The sequence below is a fragment of the Colletotrichum chrysophilum genome, assembly GCF_026319265.1.
Source record: "Colletotrichum chrysophilum strain AFK26 chromosome Unknown scaffold_140, whole genome shotgun sequence".
In the NCBI taxonomy this organism is placed as follows: Eukaryota; Fungi; Ascomycota; class Sordariomycetes; order Glomerellales; family Glomerellaceae; genus Colletotrichum; species Colletotrichum chrysophilum.
In genome coordinates, this window is record NW_026517427.1 from 77,479 (window position 1) to 100,032 (window position 22,554).

The window sequence follows — 22,554 nt, forward strand, 5'->3', positions numbered from 1 at the left end:
GTTCAAATTTGCGCCAAAACACAGACTTTTGCTATCTGTAGTCAAGTGTTCTCTTAGGCGCCGACTTGTATGTTCTTCGTTTAGAGTTACCGGGCGCTAGTCTTCATTCTCTCTGGGCTGACAAATCTCATCTGAAAATACAAGATTGACGCTTTCTCTGACTCCGAGGTCACCGTCTTCTATCCTCCTCCAGACGTTTTGATCACAATTGAGATATTGTATTTCCATTGCCGAATCCTACTGTCTAATGCGGCGTCTTAAATCTGCCCAACACCTTCCACCGCATCTCTACCGCAACAAAAACATGATCGCCATGAACGCATGAAGAGTCCATCTATCAACCATTATATCACATCACCTGCGAGATCGGGCGAACAGTACCCCGCTATCCGAGTGACACTTCACTTTTGAGATGGAGTGCTCAATACACTGACTCGTTGTACCGCGACTGCATCCAATGGGTGGTTGACTCATCTCCGAAAGAGGAAAATTGGAGTATCACGAGAGTCATACAGCAGAGACTAGCCTTAGGGTTTGGGTCGATTCATTCGCTTCGTGGTTTGTTTCCTCTTCACCTGTAGTTTATCGTGTGCTCTACGAAAAGTTTATTCTCTAGACTGCCGTCTGTACGATATACGAGTAGGTGGACGATCCACTTTACGGACATGTCGGCCTCCTTCGCGGAGAGCTAGAAGCTGCCGTAGATTAATTGTCCGGCGGGATAGTTAGTAATTAATGTTTTCATGTTTGTCAAAATTTTTCTTTGAAAGTAAAGCACACGTTCACTTAATTGCTGCTATTAACGTACAGCGCAAAACCATCGGAATTCAGGTGCCATCTCAATGATGGTCTGGCGGTCCCCGATGGTGCTTGGACGTGCGTACCGCATGCACCGGGATCTACCTGAGTTCGGAGCATTGGACGGACACCGTCACTTCATCCCACATTTGGGCCGTGACAACAGACGAACGATGTTGATCACGGATGCGAGTCCTATATTCTCGTTTTTGAGGAGTCATGGGGGCGAAATGCCCCAGGAAATTTTACGCTAACAGCATGTTGTGTCTCATGGCTGCCACGATACTCATCTAGTACCACTTCGATGTCGATGAAGCTGCTGGAAGGACAATTACTTGAACAACAACAACCATTCCCAAGCCAAATTTGAAAGCCCGGATCGCAAACGGTGGTCACCTACCTTAGTGTCGGACAGTTGCGGCAGAAGCCCCCAAAGAAAGCCTCTACTGCGTGTTTTCCGCAGTTACGGATACGAGGTACGAGTAATCCGTTATTCTCGGCCGATTAATGATTTAAATGCAACACCTGTAATTATTTCCGGGCTGGCTGTGTATTGCCAGGGTGTGAAATGGTGGGGTGCCGTGGGCCCCAGCTTCCTGATCCGGCATAGCTCTCTTATTGGACATGGGGATCAAACATCGGCGTAATAATAGCAGCAAAAAGTATCCCATCGGCCCCCGACAAGACGCCAGAAACCCAAGTCCTTCACAAGCTTCTAGTGCAAAATTACCAGAGTTCAATCTCAGAAAAGAGAAGAAAGAAAACGTCTTGTTCACAGTGTTTTTATGGATTCAGCTGTCCTCCACAGGGGCACGTGGTAGTAAGGGATGACGAACTCATCAGGGGCCGGTTAGCCGCAAGTTGCTATAAAAGAGTAAATAGGGAAAGACACGAATGGATCTGCAGATCATGATGCCTTCCCATCCACCACGGTCCGCTTCTTAAGGTTGCGGTTTGTCCGATTGCCTGCCGTCTTGACATGCGCTCCTCCGGGATAGAACAAGGGTTGGGCAAGGCTTGACAGGACCTCAGCTGGGCTCAGCTGGTGAGCAGACGCTTCTTCGATCTTACCATTCAGTGTTCCGAAAGTCTTGAATGCCGGAAGGGAATCAAGTCTATCCACGACCAGGAGTAGCCTAGACTACAGTCTCCCGTTGATCTTTGGAATAGATAATGACAGTATCACCGTGTCTTGTGAATAGCTGCATGCCGCTATTGAGGGAAATCTCTCAAGGGCATCTGCTCCGAGTCTCAGCCATATTGATTGGGGCGGGCATTGAATTGTAGTCTTGCGGTGAGTGGTCTCTGACTCGTCATAACCCCTACGGGCCTAACCAGGAGAGGACACCCGTTATTCAATGCATCCAAGCGAGACCACTATGCTTGAGTCATGAGTTAAGATCTACAACATACATATACAAACCAACAAGAACTACTCACCTGTGCAGTCGTCATCAGTTGTAACAACCAACCGCTCAGTCCTTCGTTTTTCAACGCTCGCTCACATACCTAGCCAACATGAAGTTCGCTGCTGTTCTTTCCGTCGGCTCTCTCTTGCTTGGATCCGCCAATGCGTGGTGGTGCACCGACTATGGCAAGGAAGCGTACCATCTGAGCTGCAAGGCCTTGTACCCTGTATGTTTCGACAAGAACGAGGTGTACACTGATTGAATCTGAATTGACTGACATGTAACTTCTTATCAGGACCGCAACACTTTTTGTTGTAGCGAGAAAGAGGGGGGTGACCGTCACACCTGGCGAGGCGACTGCTTAATGTCCTATGACGAAGGCTCCGCTTGCGGCGATGGCGGATTTGAGGGTTGCGTAAGTCATGTGTCTTCTCAGACCTCAAGTTTGCAACATTACTGACGTTTTTGAACAGTGCTATTAGGAGTAGACAAGGCGAGTTATCATGAAGCAATTGATCGAGCGGGGCAATATGTACATAAATGAGATACCAGCCAGACACAGGCCACCCCGTTCAATCTACCATTTCGCTAGGGAGAATTCCGCTCAGCTCGGCAACAGCCATGTCTTCTCACAGCTCGATAGAATCCATTTTGATCTCTGTGGGAGGTGCGATCCCGATGACACGCAGTTCACTGCTCCCATTTACATTGCTGTGATTTGCAACCTCTGCGACGATAAACCACAGCAATATGCCTTATAGAACGATTCAGCCGCTGACAGTAGAAGTGTAGTTTGTTCTAGCACGTCAAGACTTAGTTCTTGCCTCATTGAAGCCTCCAGCATCCTTTATCAGTGTCCCTCAAATACAAAGCCGTTTTGCGAAGTTTTGTGTAAGATAGTTATGAGGTGTCCACGTCTTTGATAACGCTCAGCGGTGGTGGGCAGCTATTGGAAGCCGGGAGGCCCGAACCAAATCGGCTCTGACCGTCGATGATGTGTGGGCCTAGGCAAAGACCTTCCGGTGTGGACGAGAGGCAAGTTGAAGACGTCCAATTTCAAAAGCGGCAACAGTGTGTTTCATCTGAGTTTCGACTGCACCACAGATTCTCAGGGGAGAAATCGTAAACCTCTTCTCTGACGTCGCCCTATGGAACATTATGACTACTACTACTACTCCCTTACTCAACTGTGATATTCAAGTTTCGCTGAACATAACCGTTGTCCATTGGTTCAGTTGGACGTTTAGTATCAGCTAGTTCATGTCCTCTTCCATCTAACGCTTGAACGAACTCCTCATAGTAGTCTCTCTCCGGGTCTTCATCAACATTTGGGTACAAGTCGAAATTTCTCAGGTTGAATGATCCAAGACGACAAAAACGACCCCCATCACCAGTGTTTTGACCACAGGCTCGTAGAACAAGACCACAGATCGTCATTTGATCTTCCCATTCTTCTTCCGGGTCATCCGATGCGTTTGCCTCATCGAATTCGTGCTCCTTCATATCGTCGTTTGGTTCTCCATCGCTCTGCGCTCGCGTCCGTGCCCGCCTGGAACCCCATGATCCACCGTAGATCGGGAGCAAGTAGACCTCATCGCAGTCCCCCTCGTCGCTCAATGCGTCTATAAAGACAGAGAATCTTTCTTTCGCTCCATTGACTCCGACATATTGGTAGTGATGGGTCTCGTCTTCGTCGGATATTTCCTCGAATTTGGCAGCCCCAAGAAGGCGGGCTTGCACAAGAACGGAGCACGCTAGCGAAAGCAAGCCGTCGCTCACTTTGCCGAAATAATCCGGGCTAGAGAGCGTAGTCCATGCATCGGTTATGCTGATGTATTGTTTCATGTTGACGCGATGATCCTTGAAGTCGATGTCCCATCCCCATGCCAATATTGGGCTATCGACGGATATCCACGACCAAGAGGGAGCTCTCCAAGCTGGCCTTCTCCGACGTCCAATAACCGCCCACACAAGTTCGGTGACAAGAGACTCTCTCCACATGCCTGCGAGGTATTGTTGGCCAGTGACCTCGTGTTGACGTCTTGCGATACCGGCCAAAGCTGGTAAGTGATCCTCAGGATCTGTAAGTTGAGCGCGAGAATACTGAGAGACAATGTCACGCCACCTCCAAGCTCGGTCTTCCGGACAGACGAGGTGTGATCTGGCTAGACCTCTAATCCCAGGCGGAAGGAATTCTGATCGGAAGCCGGACCTGCATTCCCAGAAAATACCAGTATTGCCAAAGTAAATTGTGCGGGCGGGAAGAAGCCTCTCCTGTAGAGTCCAGGCTCGAGTGGCCAATTGCGTGTACGTGAAATTTTCATCATACACGGTATCACCATAGAAATTGCGGACTGCGCTAAATTTGTTTGAGCTCACTCGAGCATAGAGTCCCCCACTGTAGTACTTGTAGCGCTCTGTTTTCGAGAAGAAGCCCTCGTCAACGTTGGTCGCGGAGGATGCGGCGAGGTTGACATAGCTATTGCCGTAGACAGATCTCATGCGGCTGGATTCAATGGACCAATCTTCGGGATCATGTTGGATTATGCAAAGAGCGTCAATCCAGATGTACGAAAGTCCTAGTTGCTTCGCCACATGAATAGCATCTCGGAACGTTTGTGGCAGATCGCTGACAGAAATACCTTCCAGAAACGACCTCATCGTATTTTGAGTCAGGCTCAAAAATGGCCTGAGACCCCAGCAATAGCTCAGTGTAGCGTATTGCGGCATGGTGTTGAGGGCTTCAGTGTGCACCACTCTGACATAATCGCAGTCAAAAAAGAGTAGCCTTGCAGGGCATTCATACTCTTTTTGATTGAGACAGATTCTGTGAGAGGCATCACATTCACGTAGCCACATTCTAGCAAGGTCGTATGCGTCACGGTTTTCTTGCCAGGACGAATCTTTATCTATTAGCCCAAGCACGAATCAATGGATTCTCGAGTAAGGCGATATTGTGTGCTTACATGATGGTTGCGTCAAATCAGAGTAGAAGTTAATAGGCTGAGCGCCAGGATTATTGCAGTGAGTAGCCTCCTTCCCTGGAAAGTTCAACCATACAATATGTGGTTTGAATGGCCCCTCACCCCAGTTCTGAATGGCCAAGGACATGAAGCCATTGTGACCGAATGCTCTGAGCCGCAATTCGATCCTTCGAAAGGTAAGTAATAGTCCCGCATGAACTAATCTCCAATGTATAAGGGCACACAGTTTGCATCCAGTACTGGCTGCCGCTTCGATCTCGCAAACGCTACTGAAGGAGCGTCCTTGCATCAGAGTCCACTCTCCGATCGATAGGTCTGGCCAGTGTTGCAACAGATCTCGACACTTGCCGCAAAATCCGTCCACGATGGTCGTCGCATGTGCGAGCCTCTGTATCTCGATTTTGATTCTCTGATGGTCGATCTCATCCTTCTCAACCTCTTGAACAAGATCTGAATCGGCTCCGACATCATCGCCATCAGCTGCGAGATATCTTTCAGCCCACGTATCGGGTACGTCGTCATTGGTCGTGGCGGTAGTTTCGCCGAAGGAGACGGAGGATTCTCGAGTAACAATATCCATCTCATTTGGTGAGCTGACGAGAGGCTGGTGGACAGGATGTAGTTCACGAGTTGAGTTAGGATTTAAGGCGTGCCAGCCTGATCAGTTTAATGAAGATGCAATAAGCACTTGGCGAACGAGCGTGTCATTGGTTGATTGGCTCGCTTTCTCGATGGAATGCAGCAAAGTGGGATACTACGCGTCATTATAGACCAATGAAAAGACATTCTGGAAGTTTGATATGCGCTCGAAGTGCTTCTTATTAGAAACTTCATTATCAAGCTCGGAGCCAATTCATAGGTTGAGGGTTTCATCACGAAAACAACGAAACCATGAATTTCTTCAGAGATGTCATTTAATGATATAAAATACTGTAGTCCAGGAGTGCTACACGCAGCTTGGACACTAAGCGGTGACCTCGTTGAGAGCTATTCAGGAGTTAGAGGTGGTTGAACAGCAACCCGAATATTGAACAGAAACAAGTAGGCCAAGAATACGCGAAGACATGGTTTCTGGAGGCCTATATCGCACGGCTTGTATTTCGATAGTTTCGCGTGAGTTACACAACCTGGGAACTCTGTGAAGAGGTATTCATGAGGCATCTTATATACAGGAACTGGCAAGGTTAAGACGTTTTGCTGGGAGGCGAGGCTCAAGCCACATGTTTCAAATGCACTCAAGCTAAACTCAGCCACCCAGCCCGGTTCAGCCACACTCATTGCTTCTGAATTTTTTTGGCTCTTCCTATTGATTAGCGCGTAATTCGAACATCTGCCCCTTGAGCGATTCAATAGTTGTTGTCTTTTCAAAGGCATACACTATGGGAAACCTGTGCTTACCCAGCAACGATATTCAAATACACGAATGACATCGAAATCATGTTGTTCCCAGCAAACGTCATCAGTTCATCTCACGTGTCTTGGCCAATTCTTGATTGCATCTCCTCAAACCCGAGGATGCGGTTCGCCTTTCCCACGTGCGAAGTGGAGATGCCTTGCCGGCAGTTCGCGTCGGGTCGCGTCGGGTCGCATGTCGGAAGCGCCGTTACGCCCGTGGAATCATCGTCAGTCCAGCGCAGTGGGGCCGCGCATAACATGATCGAATGTCGGGAACCATCAGCGCAATCACCTGACATTGATCGTGGCTGAAATCCCTTTCATCAAGTTGTAGTTCCCAATAAAGGTGTTGCGCAGAATTAAGAGTCAGCACTAACAATGACTACCTCGGCCCAAGACCGCTTTGTGCCAGACCTTAGCTCCAGGCGAAGACCCACTTAATCGGCTGCAAAAACCCGTTCGTGGCATCGTCGACGGACGACTTCCGAAGGCCGGTCCCTGGGATTCTGGGCTGTCAGTTGGTCACAGCGGCCACCGACGCGAGTCAAACCCACCCCCAAATTATCGTTGGCGCCGTCCGACGCGACCTGGGAGACAACTCCAAAGTCCTCCATGTTTTCTCCACCCGAGTACCCCGTGGGGATGGGATCCGACTGGTTACGTCGGACGGAGGGCAGGATAAATACTCTTTGACAGCCAAACTGCCCCCTTGGAAAAAGTGTGATCCCCGTGCGTGTCGATGTCTAGATAATCAATCGGAGGGCTCCCAACGTCTTTGACAAATCTCACACCCGCTACGACCACCTCTTCGCACCGCAGCAACGCAATCATGGGTGGTTTCAAGGCTGTCGAGGATCGGCCGACGCCGAAGGAGGTCTACAACTGGCGTCTCTACATTGAGGCTTCCATCATCGCAACCGGATCTTTGCTGTATGATATGTCGAGGCTTTGTCCCAAGGTCAGCATAACTAACGTTCATCAGATTCGGCTACGACTCCGCTTTCATCGGAACCACGATCGCACGAACTGGTTTCAAGAGAGACTTTGGAATCACCTCGGAGAACTCCAACAACATCTCGAGTAACATCACCTCGGCGTTCCAGGCTGGTGCTCTCGGCGGCGCGTTGCTTTGCTTCTTCAGTATGATGACCTCCTTCTAGCCAAACAGACAAGAGCTAACATGTCCCAGTCACTGAGCGTCTGGGCAGAAAATGGACCCTGCAGGCCAATGTTGTCATCTTCCTCGTCGGCGCCATTCTCATGGTTGCCGCGACAAATCAGCTGTCTTACATCTGTACGTTGATACTTACACCCGTTCTCTTTTAACAATGACTAACATTATGAGTTCAGATGCGGGTCGCGCGCTGACGGGAATCGGATGCGGTGGCATCACGGCCACCGTCCCCTCCTACATCGGTGAACTCTCGATCCCCTCGATCCGCGGCATCCTCACCGGTCTCTTCGAAGTTGCCTACCAGGTCGGTTCCGTCATCGGCTTCTGGATCAACTACGGCATCACTCAGAACATCAACCCCAACTCAGCGACCAGTTGGAGAATCCCGATGGCTTTCCAGCTTGTACCTTCCGGTATCCTCTTCATCGGCTGCTTCTTCATCCACGAGAGTCCCCTCTGGTTGATGCGCAAGGGCAAGACTGAGCAGGCGCACAAGGTTCTCGAGTCGATCAGACATCTTCCCATCGATCACAAGTGTAAGTCCCTTTATCCCAGATCCCGAACCAATTGCTGACTGAGTCGATGCACAGACATGCAAGAAGAGGTCGACATGCTCCAAAAGAAGATGGATGAAGAAGCCGCCGTCGCCAGCGCCTACGGCACCGGCCAGTGGGCCTACTTCCGCGGCGTCGCCAGCACGCTCTGCCGCAAGGGCATGTGGAACCGCCTCGTCCTCGTCTTCTGCGCCTTCGCCCTCAACAACCTCTCCGGTGCCGCCGCCATCAATTACTACTCCCCAACCCTCTTCGCATCTATCGGCATCACCGACGTTGCGCTCTACACCGGCATCTACGGCCTCATCAAGGCCATCGCCTCCATCATCTACTTCATCTTCCTCATCGACCTGCTCGGCCGCCGCTGGCCCGCCATCATCTCGTCCTTCGTCTGCTCCCTATGCCTCTGGGTCGTCGGCGCCTACGTCAAGATCGGCCACCCGGCCGACATCATCGCCGCCGGCAAGGAGCTCTCCGCGTCGACTGCGGCGGGCGGCAGGGCCGCCACAGGCATGATCATGATCTACTCCATTTGCTGGTCGTTCGGGCTCAACGGTATTCCATGGATCGTCTCAGCTGAGATCTTCCCCGGTGCGCTGCGCAACTTCACCGGAACGTATGCCGCCCTCGTCGTCTGGGCTACGCAGTTTGCTATCACGAAGGCGCTTCCGTACATCTTCAGCTCGTTCGGCTACGCGACGTGGTTCTTCTTCGCCGCGTGGATGATTGTGGCGACCTTGTGGGCCTTCTTCTTCCTGCCTGAGACCAAGGGTCTCACCATGGACCAGATGGATGTCATCTTGTACGTTTATTCTTTCCCCTCTAAAGCCAGCCCGTTTTTACTGACTCCTTTCCCCGCAGTGGCTACGCACACGACACCCGTCCGGAACCATCGACCAAAGTCGTCGACACTGCTTTCGACGATATCGACAAGGCGAAGCGAAGTGAGCACACCGAAGATGTGTAGATGTTTGTTGAATGATTAGGATTTGCAACGTCAGTTCATGGTCGGAAATGAGGCCCAAACAATGATGGGAGGAAAGTGTAGTTAATAATGAGATACCACCATGATGAAATAAATTACATCACGAAGTATTCGATCCGACGTTTCGTGATAAGAATTGAGGCAGTTCTTGCTTGCTGTCTTGCTTGCTGTGCATAGCTGTGTGCGAGCCAAAATCATGGTCGCATTGGCCTCATCATATTTCCCTGGCATCACAATCAAGCCCAACGTCCGATGATGTGCACTTCATATCCAAGTCACTATCACGAAAAGAGGCATTGGCGCTGGATGCTTGATGCATCATCAAATCTCAATCTCATCCAACGTTGATACGGAACGATATTTCACCGCAAGAAATGAGACAGCTCAAGTTAGACGACGTCAACGGCTTGATAACCAATAAATGGAGAATCAGTCAGTTCCCTCCGGTAAGGCCACACTCAGAGAACTTAGTCCCAATAAGAACCGAAGGCAATCCTAGAAGTTTAAGAAACCAAGCACATTGTCTCATAGCAGCGTCTATTCATTATCTCTTTGCCGTAAGTCTAACGACAATATCCCAAAAAAACGCCATTTCATGCCATTATGTTTTGTTTTTTCCTCCACACACAACTCAAGCACGAGCGTTGATCTTAGCCTCCTCCTCCGCCAACGGCGCAACCAGATCCGCGATCCACGCCTGCTTCTCCGCGTCGGTGTACTGCGGGTACGGCCGTCTGCAATGGCAGCTCGCAAGCGGGTAGCCCAGCGACTTGGCCACAACCCACTTAGTACCATTAATCCCGCCCTTGCCAAACGCCCACTCCATCTGCGCAAGCTTCAACTGCGCCGCGGTCGCCTCCTGAATCTTGCCCGCGTTGTACAGATCGAAGATCTCGATGCAGTACTTGGGGTACAGGTTCGCGACACCGGTGATCGTGCCCGTGCTGCCGACGGCCATCGCGGGGACGAGCCAGTCGCTCTGGCCGGCGAGCGCGAAGAACTCGCTCGGGTCGAACTCGGCGCGCACGCGCGCGACCTTGGCGATGCCGCCGCAGGTGAGCTTGACGCCGACGATGTTGGGGTGCTTGCCGAGGCGGGAGAGCATGTCCGAGTTGACGTCGAGGCCGGCGGCGACGCCCGGGAAGTTGTAGATGATGATGGGCACGGGGGACGCGGCGGCGAGCTCCTCGAAGAAGCCGACGATGGCGGCCTCGTTCATGGCGAAGTGGAAGTAGGAGGGGACGAGGACGAGGGCGTAGTCGGCGCCGGCGGCCTTGGCGAGGTGCGTCTCGGCGATGACGGCGCGCGTGGACTGGCCGCCGCAGCCGAGGGTGATGGTGAGGTCGGGGCGGCCGGCGGCGACGGCGATTTCGCGCGTCTTCTGGACGAGGGCGGTCTTTTCGTCGGCGGTCAGGGTGACGGCCTCGCCGTTGGTGCCGGCCAGGACGACTGGGGGATTGTTAGCGGTGTGGCTCCATGGCGAAATGGGGGATGAGGTGACTTACCGCCGTGAAGGCCAGACTTGACGAGGAACTCAAGGTGCTTGGTCTGGACGGCCCAGTCGATCTCCTGGTTGGAGTCGTCGGCGAACCAGGTCAAGCTGGGGACGTGGATGCCGGGGGGGAAGGACTTGGCGGCCATTGTGGAAGATTGGGTGGACGAGCAAGGGTGGAGATGATGGGGAAAGAATTAAAACTTGGCCGAAAAAGAAACGGAATTTGCAGGATCGTTAGAAGAGGAGAAGAAGTTTTTACAGATTTGGCTGGAGATGCTCGATACAAGTACGCGTCAAGCTCCGTTGCTCGGGGGCCTTTGACCCCTCCAACCCCGCGCGCCTTCGTGTCACCATCGCGGGGCTCTCGAAAAAGTGGACGACTTTCCGACAAGCCGACAATTCGTTTTTCCCCACGGGCATGACCCGATCGAATTGAGCGAGGGTCGCGTGGAGCGTGGAGGCGGCAGAAGTTGGTCTGGGGCCACAACATGGCGTGAGAACTACTCCGCCATTTCGAAGACCCTGGCTACCATCGGTCATCTGCCCGGACAAGTTTGAGACCGTCCAATTCATGCCCGGTGTCGGATGCCGCCTGGGCACGGCCACTGAGCAGAGTACCCGAGGGAGTGGATCCGTCGCGGGGCCGGAGTGGATCTTCCGATCGGCATCGCGTCGGGTACCTGGGCTAGCGTCCGACGGAATCACAACGACGGTACCGACGTGGCGAGGCGGAAGAACACCAGGAATCGTATCTGACGCGTGTCTGGGAAAGGACTTAGGGAAGTCGATCGAGAGAATACAGACAGATGCAGTGATCAAAACAAACAATACATACGTAGAAACAGCATACTGGGTATCTAACAGAAGATAGCTAATGTCCACCTCGGCTGGGCTCATGTTGCGTGCTCCCATTCCTTTATCTCGCAGTGCGCAATGATCTCCTCCATTTCGCCGTAAAAGGGCCGATTCCATAGGTGAACTCCCCCTCAAACGATCGCGAAGCAAGAGTTAAAAATGGCGTGCATCACCGACCGAATATCAACCCGCACCTTCTCGCTGTCCTGCCTGGCCTGCACCTCTTCCAGCACCTGCGCCGTGATCTTGGCATTCCCGGCCACCTTCTCCATCCGCAGGATCTGCGTCTTGATCCACAGCCTCTCCGCCGGGTCCTGCTCCTCGGAGCCCAGCATCAGCAACGGCCACAGCATGTTCACCGGCAGCGAGTTGTCCGCGTCCAGCGAGTCCACCAGCAGCCGCGCCAGCCGCCGGATCTGGCTCAGCGCCTCCTGCGCCTCCTTGGTGAGGGGGAACGTCTTGTACGCCACCCGGTGCAGGTGCACCTTGCTGGCGTGGTAGTTGGCGAGGTACGTCCGGAACGCGCGCGTGATCACGAAGGCGAGGTGCGCGGAGACATGCGGCTCCGTGAGTTTGCCGGCCACCGCGTAGTCCATCAGCGGCGGCCGCTGCTCGTAGAGCGTGCGCAGGTCCGCGGCGATGGCGGCGCCGATGTTCATGACCTCCGTCTCGTCCTCGACGGTGCCACGCGAGCGGTGCCACGGGTCGATCTTGGATATGCGGCCCATGAAGCTCTGCACCTTCTGGAAGAAGACGATGCCGGGCTGGTACATCACCTGGAAGAGGACGTCTTCGATGTCGCCCTCGGCTAGGTCTTCTTTGGACGAGTCGGCGACGCCGCCGTCGAAGCTGGCCGGCGATGCCTCCACCAGCAAGAGCTCGTCATCCTTGGACAAGAGGAGACCTTGGCCGCCAGCTGAAACGGCGCGCGCGTCGAGGAGGCGCATCCACTGCAGGAACTGCTTCTCGATAGCTGCAAAGCTGCTCTTCTCGCCCTGCTGGAAGAGCCCGTACGCGCGCTTCAGGAACGAATCCGCCGCCTTGATTGAGCCGCGTAGAATGTCGACGTAGCTGAGGAAGAAGAGCGTCGCGAGCAAGTGTTCTCTGCGGGAGCTGCGGCTGTCGTCGCGCGGGGACGAGTCTTCCCCGTACGCGGCGACCTCGGCGACGGCCTTCTGGTAGTGGTCCTCGGGACTGGCGAGCCAGGCGCCCTCGCGGCGCGAGAGCATGAGGTTGGAGAAGGCGAGGACGGCCCACTTGACCATCTGCGAGGCGCCGGCCATGTCGACGACGACCTGGCGGATGGCGAGCCACTTCTTCTGGGTCTCGACCTCGGCGAGGATGGGCGGGACCACGACACGGCTGAAGTAGTCCATGAGCCTATCATCCTCAGTCGGGACCTGCAGGGCCATGGCCTGCTGCTCCGACTGGCTGCTGGCGTCGGGGATGGGCGACGGGTCTGGGAGGTCGTCCATGGTTGTCCGGTCCGGGAAGGTGAGATCGGGAGGGCTGCTCATGAGCGCCGTTGGTCTGCCGATGACTGGCTGGGCAGCATATTGGGGTCGCTGTAATGGTTCAGTGGCATGTTTCGTTAAGTGTCGAGGGATCTTCATCCAGAGTAAGACGTGAAGTGAACTTACAAGAACCTGCCCATCAAGGCTCATCTGCTGCCCCGGCTCGGGAGCCTGCTGCCAGACATCGCCAGTGTCCCACATGAAGCTGGCATAGTCGAAGATCTCGTCGACGGCCTGCATGGGCTGGAACATGGACGCCGCGGGCGAGACGGAGGCATCGGTGGCGTGGGACCGCATGGCCGGGCTGCGGGCGCCTGCAGGGACGGCGGCGGCCAGGGTTGCGTGTGCGGCGGTGCTGTTGGACTGCGGCCGCCACTTGCATTCCAGATTCAAACGCTCGCAATGGCTGCATCGGGGCCGCGACTCATCGCATTTCACTTTGCGGCGTCTATGGGGGGTTGGTTGATGCGACGTTAGCAAGGGGAGAACGGAAAGTTTCCAAGTGATCCCGCAAGTAAAGATGTGTGGTGACAGGAGTACTCACTTGCAGGTCAAGCACCCTTCCCGGGACCTCACTGATCTCCTCGGTGGTCGGGAGTAACTTGGCAGAGCCGAGGACGGCCCGCTAGTCTCCTGCATGCTTGGAATTGCGGTCGTCGCGGGCGGGCTCCTCGTTGGCGGCGACGGCGGACATTCTCTTTTCCCTCTTCCTCCTCAGTCCCACAGCCCGTTGGATCAACTGAGGTGTATGCCGTCCTGCCTCCTTCGGGCCGGGGGCTCTTCTCAGTGCTCACAGCGCTGGTTCAAAGTCAAATTCTGTCTGGTAGGTAGGCAGTGTAGGTAGTGGAAGGTAGTTCAGTGGGTGAAGCAAGGCAACAAAGCTGGGGAAAGGAGCGCGGGGGAGGATGGAGGCGGGACCATTCCATTCGATGTTTTCCGCCGGTTCCCCCTTTCGGTGGGCGCCCCCTCTCTCCGAACCAGACTCCACGATGTGGGGATGAACTGCGGAGAGCGAAAATTTTCAGGGGGCCCTTTTTGGGGTTTGCGGTGTGTGTGCACTGACTCGCGGGCATGCTCCCGCGCTGGAGGTTCCCTGGAGCAGTTTAGTCATGCCAACCTGTTGAACTTCGCCAGGGACTGTCATCCATCGCACCGCCACAAGCCACATCTTGAACAACGTATTGTTCATGAAAGACGTTGATGGAGAAGGGGTTGATAACAGCCATCTCTCATGATTGGGGGTGCAGATGTTTGCCAGCTTGCCATAATTCGGCAACAAATCCCGAGGGTTCTAGGGGCATCCTCTGACGAACATCGGTCAGACGACGCCGCACTCTGTCCTACGGTGGCCGAAAGTTGAGCCCTTCGAGATCTGCATTTGTTTGTCGTATGGCTGAAAAATGTAGCCATGTTTCCCAACAACCATACTCCATCGGTGAACTTCCGTGGGGGAGTTGGAGGGGAGGCTTACCCCAACTGTCCAACACCATCTTGGGCAAACCCTGGGCGTCGCTTCGTCGCCAAGGCAATCCTCCGCACCTAAGATTACGGCAGTGGCGTTTCTCGGGTGCGCGTGATGATATCTCTTCGCAGCCTTTTCACAGTGAGGGAAATTCAACGCCCTTCCGGAACGAATCGCAATTGTGGTATAAGTTGTCGCTGTTTATCCTGGTTTGGTCACCGAAGATGGGTTTACTCTGATTGGTCCTGAGGGGAACATCGCTTTTTAAACTTGATTTCTACCCCCCGTGCCACTTTATTTCGGGCTTCTTGAGTCTGAGATTCGTATCAAAGTAAAGAAAGTCGTGTGCGGGCGTACTCGTGCTGGTGGGCAGCTTCCCCTGAGCCAAATCGGTGGACATGTCCGGAGACGAGCTCCACAAATCCGGCGTGCATCTGGTCTCCGAAAATCAGAATTGGCTTCCGAGACGGACCGCCGTCTCCGCCTGAGATCCTCCGGAAATGTGGACCCTAGCAGATCAAATAATGCCGTGTTTTTGCTTCCAACGCTCTGAGCTGCTCCTGCCTACTAGAGCAACTTCGGCTACTCTATCCCTCAACAGTAGAACTTCTTTCTGTTTGATTCACAAAATAATTGTTTTGAACCACTTTGCACAATCTTCGGCGAGAAAATGGCAGAGGAACATGCTGCGGTCCAACGGAAAAGCAGCCCCCACGAACCGTCGCAAATCCGTGCCAAGTCGCCAAGTCACGCTTGTAAGTGAGGGGGAACCAACCCCAGACCGGGGGTGGCTGAGCACACTGTCTGCAATGAAAATCAAGAAGGAAACACATTTAACTGATGGCATCCGACAGTCTGGCAGGAATAACCGATGCAACATAAGAACCGCCAGTCAAGGTCACAATTCGCCAGACGACATGTCAAGTGATTGTAGTTCCGGGGTAAGGAAGCCAAAAGAACCTGGGGTCACGGTGTTATTGATTGGTGCAACAGGAAGCTTGAATCCATCATGGCGGTTAGCGAGGAGGTTCAAAAAGCCCTGCATGCCCGCCGCAAGCCAGATCTGAACGAGATGGACAAGCAGCCAAGAGAACACCAAGACAGCGCCATCACCAGCTTTGGAATCCTCCGCCGAGGTGTTCGGGATTTATGATAGGAAATTGTGGAGAGCCGCGTTCTTGACAGCGCAGCGGCGTCGCGTGGTCTCGGAAGTCAAACTTGACTACCGAGGAGGGAGGTTGGGGCGGGACGGATCCAGGCCCCGGGGGATGCATGCCCCCGGCGCTGGCCAACCCCGGCTTCCGCCCACGGCCCTGCTGTCGCGCCCGCACGCCTTCATCCAACGTCGACCCAGAACCGAGAACCGACCACCTCTTGTCACCATCTACCTCCCCCGAAAGCTGTCTCCCGAATCCTTGGGCCCGGACGCCCGTGAAGGTCACGCTCGGGAATCACCTCAGATTTGAGATCCGAGCGTTGGAAATCTTAAGTTGAGCGTTGCGCCCGACGTCTGAAGTCCCCGAGTTCCTCCGGCGCTTTTCGTCTCGGCGTTCTATCATGGTTTAGCGCTGCCATCAGCCTGCATCCCACGATCCACGAACTGGAGTGAAGCCCAACGACAGGACATATATCTGGTCTCCGTCCCATGCAGAAGACAACGAGCGGGTTCTACTTTTGCGACATATTTCTCGACGCCGCCAGAATCGATGACTAAACATTTTCTCTCAGTGCGAGACCTCTGCATTTCCGCGGATATGTTCTTCATTTCCTCGTAAAATATTGCTTCTCACTGACACCTCAACGTATGTTTTGTGAGAGATCTCGGTCTTGGCTCCCCCGCCACCATCCGTGCGAATCGCCTTCAAAACTTCATGAGCGATCGCTCTCGGGTTTCTGGTCAGGTCTTCTGCAAAATTCGTAAAATGGGGCTGTGCAGTCCCAGATGTTACGGAACCGTGACTTGGCGCTTCATCTGTTGACAGCGGCGAATAATGGTGCATGGTGCAGTGTCCGTGGAGATAACGTCCACGAGGCCCAAGCGAGTCCGCGCTTCGGGACGTGAAAATAACCTTCTGTCTCGTCGAACTCTATTTTGTAGGCCCCCCTGCTCTCTAGTGAATTCAGACGAAGTTCTGCAGGCCGTTGGGGTTCTCGACAATATTTTCGCTGGATCAAAAGTTGCCTGATTATCAAAAACAGCACTACGATGTTTTTTAGGTATTCAATTCTCAAACTATGAATAGATCATTTCAACATTGTGGCGCGGTGCAAGCCTCCACAAATTGGATATGGCTCGGCTCAAAAGGTAAAAGATGAATTTAGACGAAATAAAACGGATGTCTGCTTCTCTCCCTCCCCCCCCCTCTCGTCTTCCTCGGTGTTCTTCTTGGCTGATCCACACATCTGCTGACGCCAAGTCTGCGGAGGTGTGTGTCTGCCAACCCAACTGTGCGGGGGTCTAATTGCCAACATGATTGTTTGGTTGGAAGCACCTCTCTTCTCATTCTTCTCTCCATTTCTCCCCTGTTGCTTGCCAGCAGCTGCAGCGCGCCCAATTTGGGTGGATGTCCTCTGCCCTACCAACGGCAGGTTTTAACGACAGGCCATGCACCCAGTTTTTCCCCATGGGGGTCATCGCGGGGTAGACGACGCTGATCCTGATCATTCCACAACAATGTCGCAAAACATGTCCTTTCATTCGACGGAGCGCACTTCAAGCTTATTTTGGGTGGGCACGTCGCAGTTGGCATAGATAAAGCTTGCGTCCCCTCCACCCCGCCGTCCGTGGGTTCGGGTCCCTTTCGTGTTCAGTTACGCAACCACGTTCCACGTCTCTGGGGGCTTACCGAGTCTTCTCTTCCTTACGTACTTCTGCTGCAAAACGAGACCCACGAAACCAGCTGTTCTCGCGCCGCTTCCGCGCCACTTGCGCCTCAATCGCCCAACATGGGCTTCTTCAGCACCCACGCGGCAGGGACGCTTGATCCCCCCGAGGTGCGCAATTGGCGCATCCACCTGATTGCGCTGGTTGCCAGCATGTCGGCCCTAGCCAGTATGTCATTGATTTTCTTTTTCTTTGAGGTTGCGGACAACCTGCGTCGCGGTATTCTAGAACACTTCGAACCTGAGCCTCTTGCCTGAGATAAGGTTTGAGGCTTGAGACCGGCCCGCGCCGCGGCGTTTCGGGAGCCAGGCTGGCAGAAGTGGATTAGTCGGACCCGAAGCACGGCGCGCACGTAGCTCTCATCGGACTTCGGTACGGATGACTGACTCCGGATTACAGTGGGATACGACACGGCCGTCATCGGCGGAACCATGGCGCTGGACTCCTTTCGACGCGATTTCCACCTCGACGAGGTCAGCACCACCGCAAGAGATACCATCCAAGGCAACATTGTTTCAACTTTCCAGGTAAGCAATACCCATGCTGCCCCCGAAAACCTCAAGCTAAACGCTACCCCCAGGCCGGCTGCTTCTTCGGCGCCCTCCTCACATTCCCCATCGCCGAGAAATTCGGCCGCCGCAAAACTGTCATGCTCGCCGGCACCGTCTTCCTCCTCGGCGGCACCCTCATGACCGCCGCCCGCGGCTCCCTCAACATGATCTACGCCGGCCGCGCCATCGCGGGCCTCGGCATCGGCGCCTCCTCGCTCACCGTCCCCGTCTACATCGCCGAGACCGCGCCGCCCTCCATCCGCGGCCGCCTCGTCGGCATCTTCGAGATCGCCTCCCAGGGCGGCGGCATGCTTGGCTTCTGGATCAACTACGCCACCGACCGCACCATCAACGTTCATAATCACGCACAGTGGGTCGTTCCGCTGGGCCTTCAGCTCGTCCCCGGGCTGGGGCTCGCGCTCGGCATGATCTGGTGCCCCGAGTCCCCGCGCTGGCTGGCGAGAGGTGACCATTTTGACGCTGCGGAGAGGATTCTGGTGAAGCTGAGGGGCTTGCCTGCGGACCACGAGTACATCCGACGCGAGATGAATGACATCCGCACGCAGGTTGAGCAGCGCACGAATAACCGCTTGACGAAGAAGCAGATGTTCCAGAAGTTGTTCCAGAAGGGCATTCGCAACAGAATGGGTCTCGGAATGGCGCTTATGTTCCTGCAAAGTTTCACTGGAGTCAACATTATTACCTATTGTAAGTATCCTCGAAGTCGTTACTTCAAAGTTCATCCTCTGATGCATACGATGCAGACGCCCCTCGCATCTTTGAGAGTCTTGGTATCACCGGAACCTCGACGAAGCTCTTCTCCACCGGATTCTACGGCATTGCGAAGACCTTTGGCATGTTCCTGTTCACTTTCTGGGTTGCTGAGCGGGTTGGTCGACGGAAAGGTCTTATCTGGGGCTCGGCCCTTGGATGCATTCCGATGTGGTACATCGGTGGCTACGTCATGCGTAAGTTCACAATAATTCTGTTGAATTTTAACGAAGCTGACTTGCCTCTTCAGGCGCGGATCCTGCCGCTAGAGCAGCTGCTGGAGTTATCATCCGGGATGGCTGGTCATATTTGGCCATGGTTTGCGTGTACATCAACGGTAAGACTTTGCGCATTCCGCGTCTTGTCCCTTGAGTTCGCTAACGCATCTCACAGGTGTCATTATCTGCGCCACCTGGCAAGGTATCACCTGGCTTTACGCCTCGGAAGTGCAAACTCTGGAGATCAGGATGCTTGCAGTCTCAATCACTACCGCCACAACCTGGCTCGGTTCCTTCATCATCGCGCGCTCCACGCCATACATGATCTCGGACTTGGGCTACGGCGCCTACTTCTTCTTCAGCAGCATCCTCATGCTCATGGGCATCTGGGCCTTCTTCTTCGTCCCGGAGACCAAGGGTGCGTTTTCCCTCCTTCTCTCACTTGTTCTCACATTCCTTCGCTGTTGCTTTGTCACTGACACCAGATACCACAGGCCTTACCCTCGAAGACATGGACGCCCTCTTCATGCAGCCCACGCACAAGACCGTGTGGGCGCAGATGCGTGGCCGCGACGTCGTCACGGCTGGACGCGCCAGGTCTCCAAGCATCACCGACGAGAAGCTTGAGGCGAACATCCAGGCGGCGCAGATCGAGGAGCGCACCAAGTCATGAGACTAATGGACGCCTTGGTGCGGCCTGACACCCGGAGCCGAGGCGTATGTAATGCTGCTTACCTTTCTGTCAACCCTTGTTTGGAACTGCATCCCCAAATCTGGGATGATACATTGAGTTGAGGTGTTCTTGGACGGTGGATGAGGCAAGAAGATTGGGTTTGGGCTGGGTGAGACAATGTGAACATGAGACTGCGAAATTGAATAGCGAATCCCCATGTCTCTGTTTGCCTATGGCGAGTAGAATATTGAGCTGAAGATACGAAGAATATGATCATTTGAGCCTCTTAACTTTCGCGCCTATCGAAGGATCCCCACTTCCTACCCTCTGTCTCTGATGTTGTGAGGTTGCTGTACAAATTTCTCGACCTCCTCCGTCTCTTGAGCCCGTTATCAAGCTGCTAAGCTTCTCTGGGCCGCTGCATGACCGACGTGGAAGCTCAGCTGTTCGCCGGCCAGCCTGCATGTGCACTTCGAAATTTACACGACATGGACATGGTCGGCTGGCTGAGCTCTGAGAATGCCTTTTGTTATATGTTCGGTTACATCCATATTGTTAAACCGAAGCTGTTCACGACCGACTAGAGTTGCGGCCTCGACTAGTCGGCATATACCGCTGCCGAGACTTGGCAACTAAGCCGACCGCTACTACTGGACGCTTAGGTACTTTCGACTCTATACTAATGTCCTGACTTCCCTACCCGTTGGGGCAAGTAGCTTCACTCGAATACGGCACTCCAGTCCTCATTCTCAACATATTCCTTGAAAGTGCGCGGTCGACGTGCCAGCTTGGCAGGCTCGACGTGACTACCGGCCGCGTAGGCGGAGTTCCAGACCTCATGAAATTTGAACATTTCGATCATGTCATCGACAACAAAAGGAGGGAGGCCAGCCTGCACCATACCTGCCCTGCTTTGCTCCTCCGTAACCTTGTTGTACGCAATCTTTTTGCCCGTGACTGTGGAGATGTTCTTCACTTGATCGGGAACAGTGACCTGATCCCCACAGGCCCAGATGGTTTTGCCATCTCCCCTGTTGAATTCATCCGACTCGATAGCCAGCTGGACAAACAAACCAAAATCGTGGTAGGTGTCGAGGAGCGGCATCCGAAAGTCCTCAGGCCAGGTGCCATCGACAATATGAGAACCGTCTCCAGCAGGTCTGGGGCGGCTGAACGTAGTGAAGTTGTTCATGTACCCAGCGGCGTGGATGTCGACGAAGGGCACACCCAAGGCTCGCGCATGGTCGGAGATTCCGCCTTCGAGTCGAAATGATAAACCTTTGTAAGCTTTCCGTTTGTCACGTTGGTAGCGTTGGGTTCGGAGGAGACTAGGAGCAGTTTCACTCCGACCTTGTGGGCTGCCTCGACCAAGGCTTTGCCCTCGGCTATCTCACGGGCTTTGTCGACGTGCTCCCAGAAGTTGGTCATGATCTTCAGGCTTGGCAATCAGCACGCGTTCGACGCATCAGAATACAGCAGCGACCCGAGAAGAAGTGGCCTTACAAAGACATAGGTTGCACCCTGGAATGACTGTTGGATTCCTTCGGCATTGTCGGCAGACAGGTCAACGGTCCAAACCTCGACATCCCGCTTCGCAAGAGCCTGAGCCTTGTTTTTCTTCGCATCTCTAGTGAGACCGCGAATACGGTACGGCTTGTCCGATAGCGCTAGGTTGTTGATGACACTGCCGCCTTGTAGGCCCGTTGAGCCGACAACGGCGATAAGAGGTGCAATTGAATCAGAGGAGATGGTCATGATGTCTCAGGGACTAGTATGTACGAAGTAGTCGTTTTGGAAAGTAGTAAGAACGAGGTGCCAAAGATGCCAATCGACGCACACATATGATGTCGGGAGGAACTATATATAGACGCAAGTGAAAAGGCTGAATCTTGATCGTTGCCCAGGTCGAATGAGTATGCCACTGATAGATGCGCTCTTTGCCCTTCCCGAGATCCGTCAGTAGAATTGAAAATAGCGCACGATCAAGAGGTGTTGCGCGCGGCTGTTCTTACATGTGTAATCGGGCGCGCGGTGGAGGTCTCAAAAGACTGATGCGCGCGCGTCCTGACTAATATTTACCAGGCAGAATCACGCCTGTGTCAATGCTGTGGTAAACAGAGACGTAGAGGCGGAACAGGTGCCCGTAGCGTCACCGGACATCACGGCGGCCGTTGTCCGACTGACGGATCGAAGACTGCTGGTGGCGTCGGTGTATGTGCCGGCGGAGAGACCGGAGATGCTTCGACAGGCGTGTTAAAGCAGGCCATCACGAGTGTCCGAGGTGGAAAGGGGAAGGGGCGGACGTAGTCCTGGCAGGAAACTGCAATCGCCACGACTACCTGTGGGGAGGTGATGATTTGTCGGAGGATCGACAAGGTGATCGATCTGATGAGCGAGTACGAGGTCCTCGCTTAGTAGCCTCCTACCCGAGGCTATCACCGTCCCACCCGATCGAAAACAGGGGCAGAGAGTTTTGCGGAGTTTCCCCGCATAGCCACGAGTTGAGAATCAGTACGAATGGCATAAACCACTAACATCATAATGAATCCACCATTTCGTATCCTTGAAAATTTGCCGTACACCGACCGTGATGATCCACGGTCAACGGCGACGACAAACTCCGACCTACTCCATAGCTGAGCTTGCCGCCTTTCGCTTCCCGGCCCGCCGTACGCTATCTGGCATGTCATGTTGCGGGGCGCATGTCGGTTTCGGACAACTTTGAAATCCGGGTCCTGTCGCTTCGCCGAAACACCCTAACACAGCGGCAGAGACAAATGGTTCCTGGTTTAATGCCAAGAACCCCCAAATCTTTGGATGGCAGCTTTCCTA

General features: G+C 54.0%; 6 protein-coding genes across 6 annotated transcripts; 3 read left to right on the forward strand and 3 right to left on the reverse strand.

The window, feature by feature from the left end:
• Positions 1 to 5,270: 5,270 nt before the first annotated feature.
• On the forward strand, positions 5,271 to 5,645 carry COL26b_011445 (uncharacterized protein; the record flags this gene model as incomplete). The annotated part of the gene is made up of 2 exons (XM_053184112.1): positions 5,271 to 5,367; positions 5,515 to 5,645. 2 exons carry the CDS (start codon positions 5,271 to 5,273, stop codon positions 5,643 to 5,645), a joined length of 228 nt encoding a protein of 75 aa, XP_053031962.1.
• A 1,770-nt stretch (positions 5,646 to 7,415) lies between these two features.
• COL26b_011446 (uncharacterized protein) lies at positions 7,416 to 9,281 on the forward strand (the record flags this gene model as incomplete). The annotated part of the gene is made up of 6 exons (XM_053184113.1): positions 7,416 to 7,516; positions 7,569 to 7,726; positions 7,776 to 7,880; positions 7,937 to 8,296; positions 8,351 to 9,116; positions 9,176 to 9,281. 6 exons carry the CDS (start codon positions 7,416 to 7,418, stop codon positions 9,279 to 9,281), a joined length of 1,596 nt encoding a protein of 531 aa, XP_053031963.1.
• A 649-nt stretch (positions 9,282 to 9,930) lies between these two features.
• Positions 9,931 to 10,940, reverse strand: COL26b_011447 (uncharacterized protein; the record flags this gene model as incomplete). The annotated part of the gene is made up of 2 exons (XM_053184114.1): positions 9,931 to 10,748; positions 10,805 to 10,940. 2 exons carry the CDS (start codon positions 10,938 to 10,940, stop codon positions 9,931 to 9,933), a joined length of 954 nt encoding a protein of 317 aa, XP_053031964.1.
• An 840-nt stretch (positions 10,941 to 11,780) lies between these two features.
• On the reverse strand, positions 11,781 to 13,460 carry COL26b_011448 (uncharacterized protein; the record flags this gene model as incomplete). The annotated part of the gene is made up of 2 exons (XM_053184115.1): positions 11,781 to 13,214; positions 13,290 to 13,460. The coding sequence occupies 2 exons, from the start codon at positions 13,458 to 13,460 to the stop codon at positions 11,781 to 11,783; spliced, it is 1,605 nt and encodes a 534-aa protein (XP_053031965.1).
• Positions 13,461 to 17,571: 4,111 nt separating this feature from the next.
• On the forward strand, positions 17,572 to 19,722 carry COL26b_011449 (uncharacterized protein; the record flags this gene model as incomplete). Its single annotated transcript, XM_053184116.1, has 7 exons — positions 17,572 to 17,677; positions 17,909 to 18,036; positions 18,090 to 18,768; positions 18,825 to 19,028; positions 19,082 to 19,168; positions 19,225 to 19,467; positions 19,544 to 19,722. 7 exons carry the CDS (start codon positions 17,572 to 17,574, stop codon positions 19,720 to 19,722), a joined length of 1,626 nt encoding a protein of 541 aa, XP_053031966.1.
• Positions 19,723 to 20,440: 718 nt separating this feature from the next.
• On the reverse strand, positions 20,441 to 21,477 carry COL26b_011450 (uncharacterized protein; the record flags this gene model as incomplete). The annotated part of the gene is made up of 3 exons (XM_053184117.1): positions 20,441 to 20,882; positions 20,948 to 21,153; positions 21,226 to 21,477. 3 exons carry the CDS (start codon positions 21,475 to 21,477, stop codon positions 20,441 to 20,443), a joined length of 900 nt encoding a protein of 299 aa, XP_053031967.1.
• Positions 21,478 to 22,554: the final 1,077 nt, after the last annotated feature.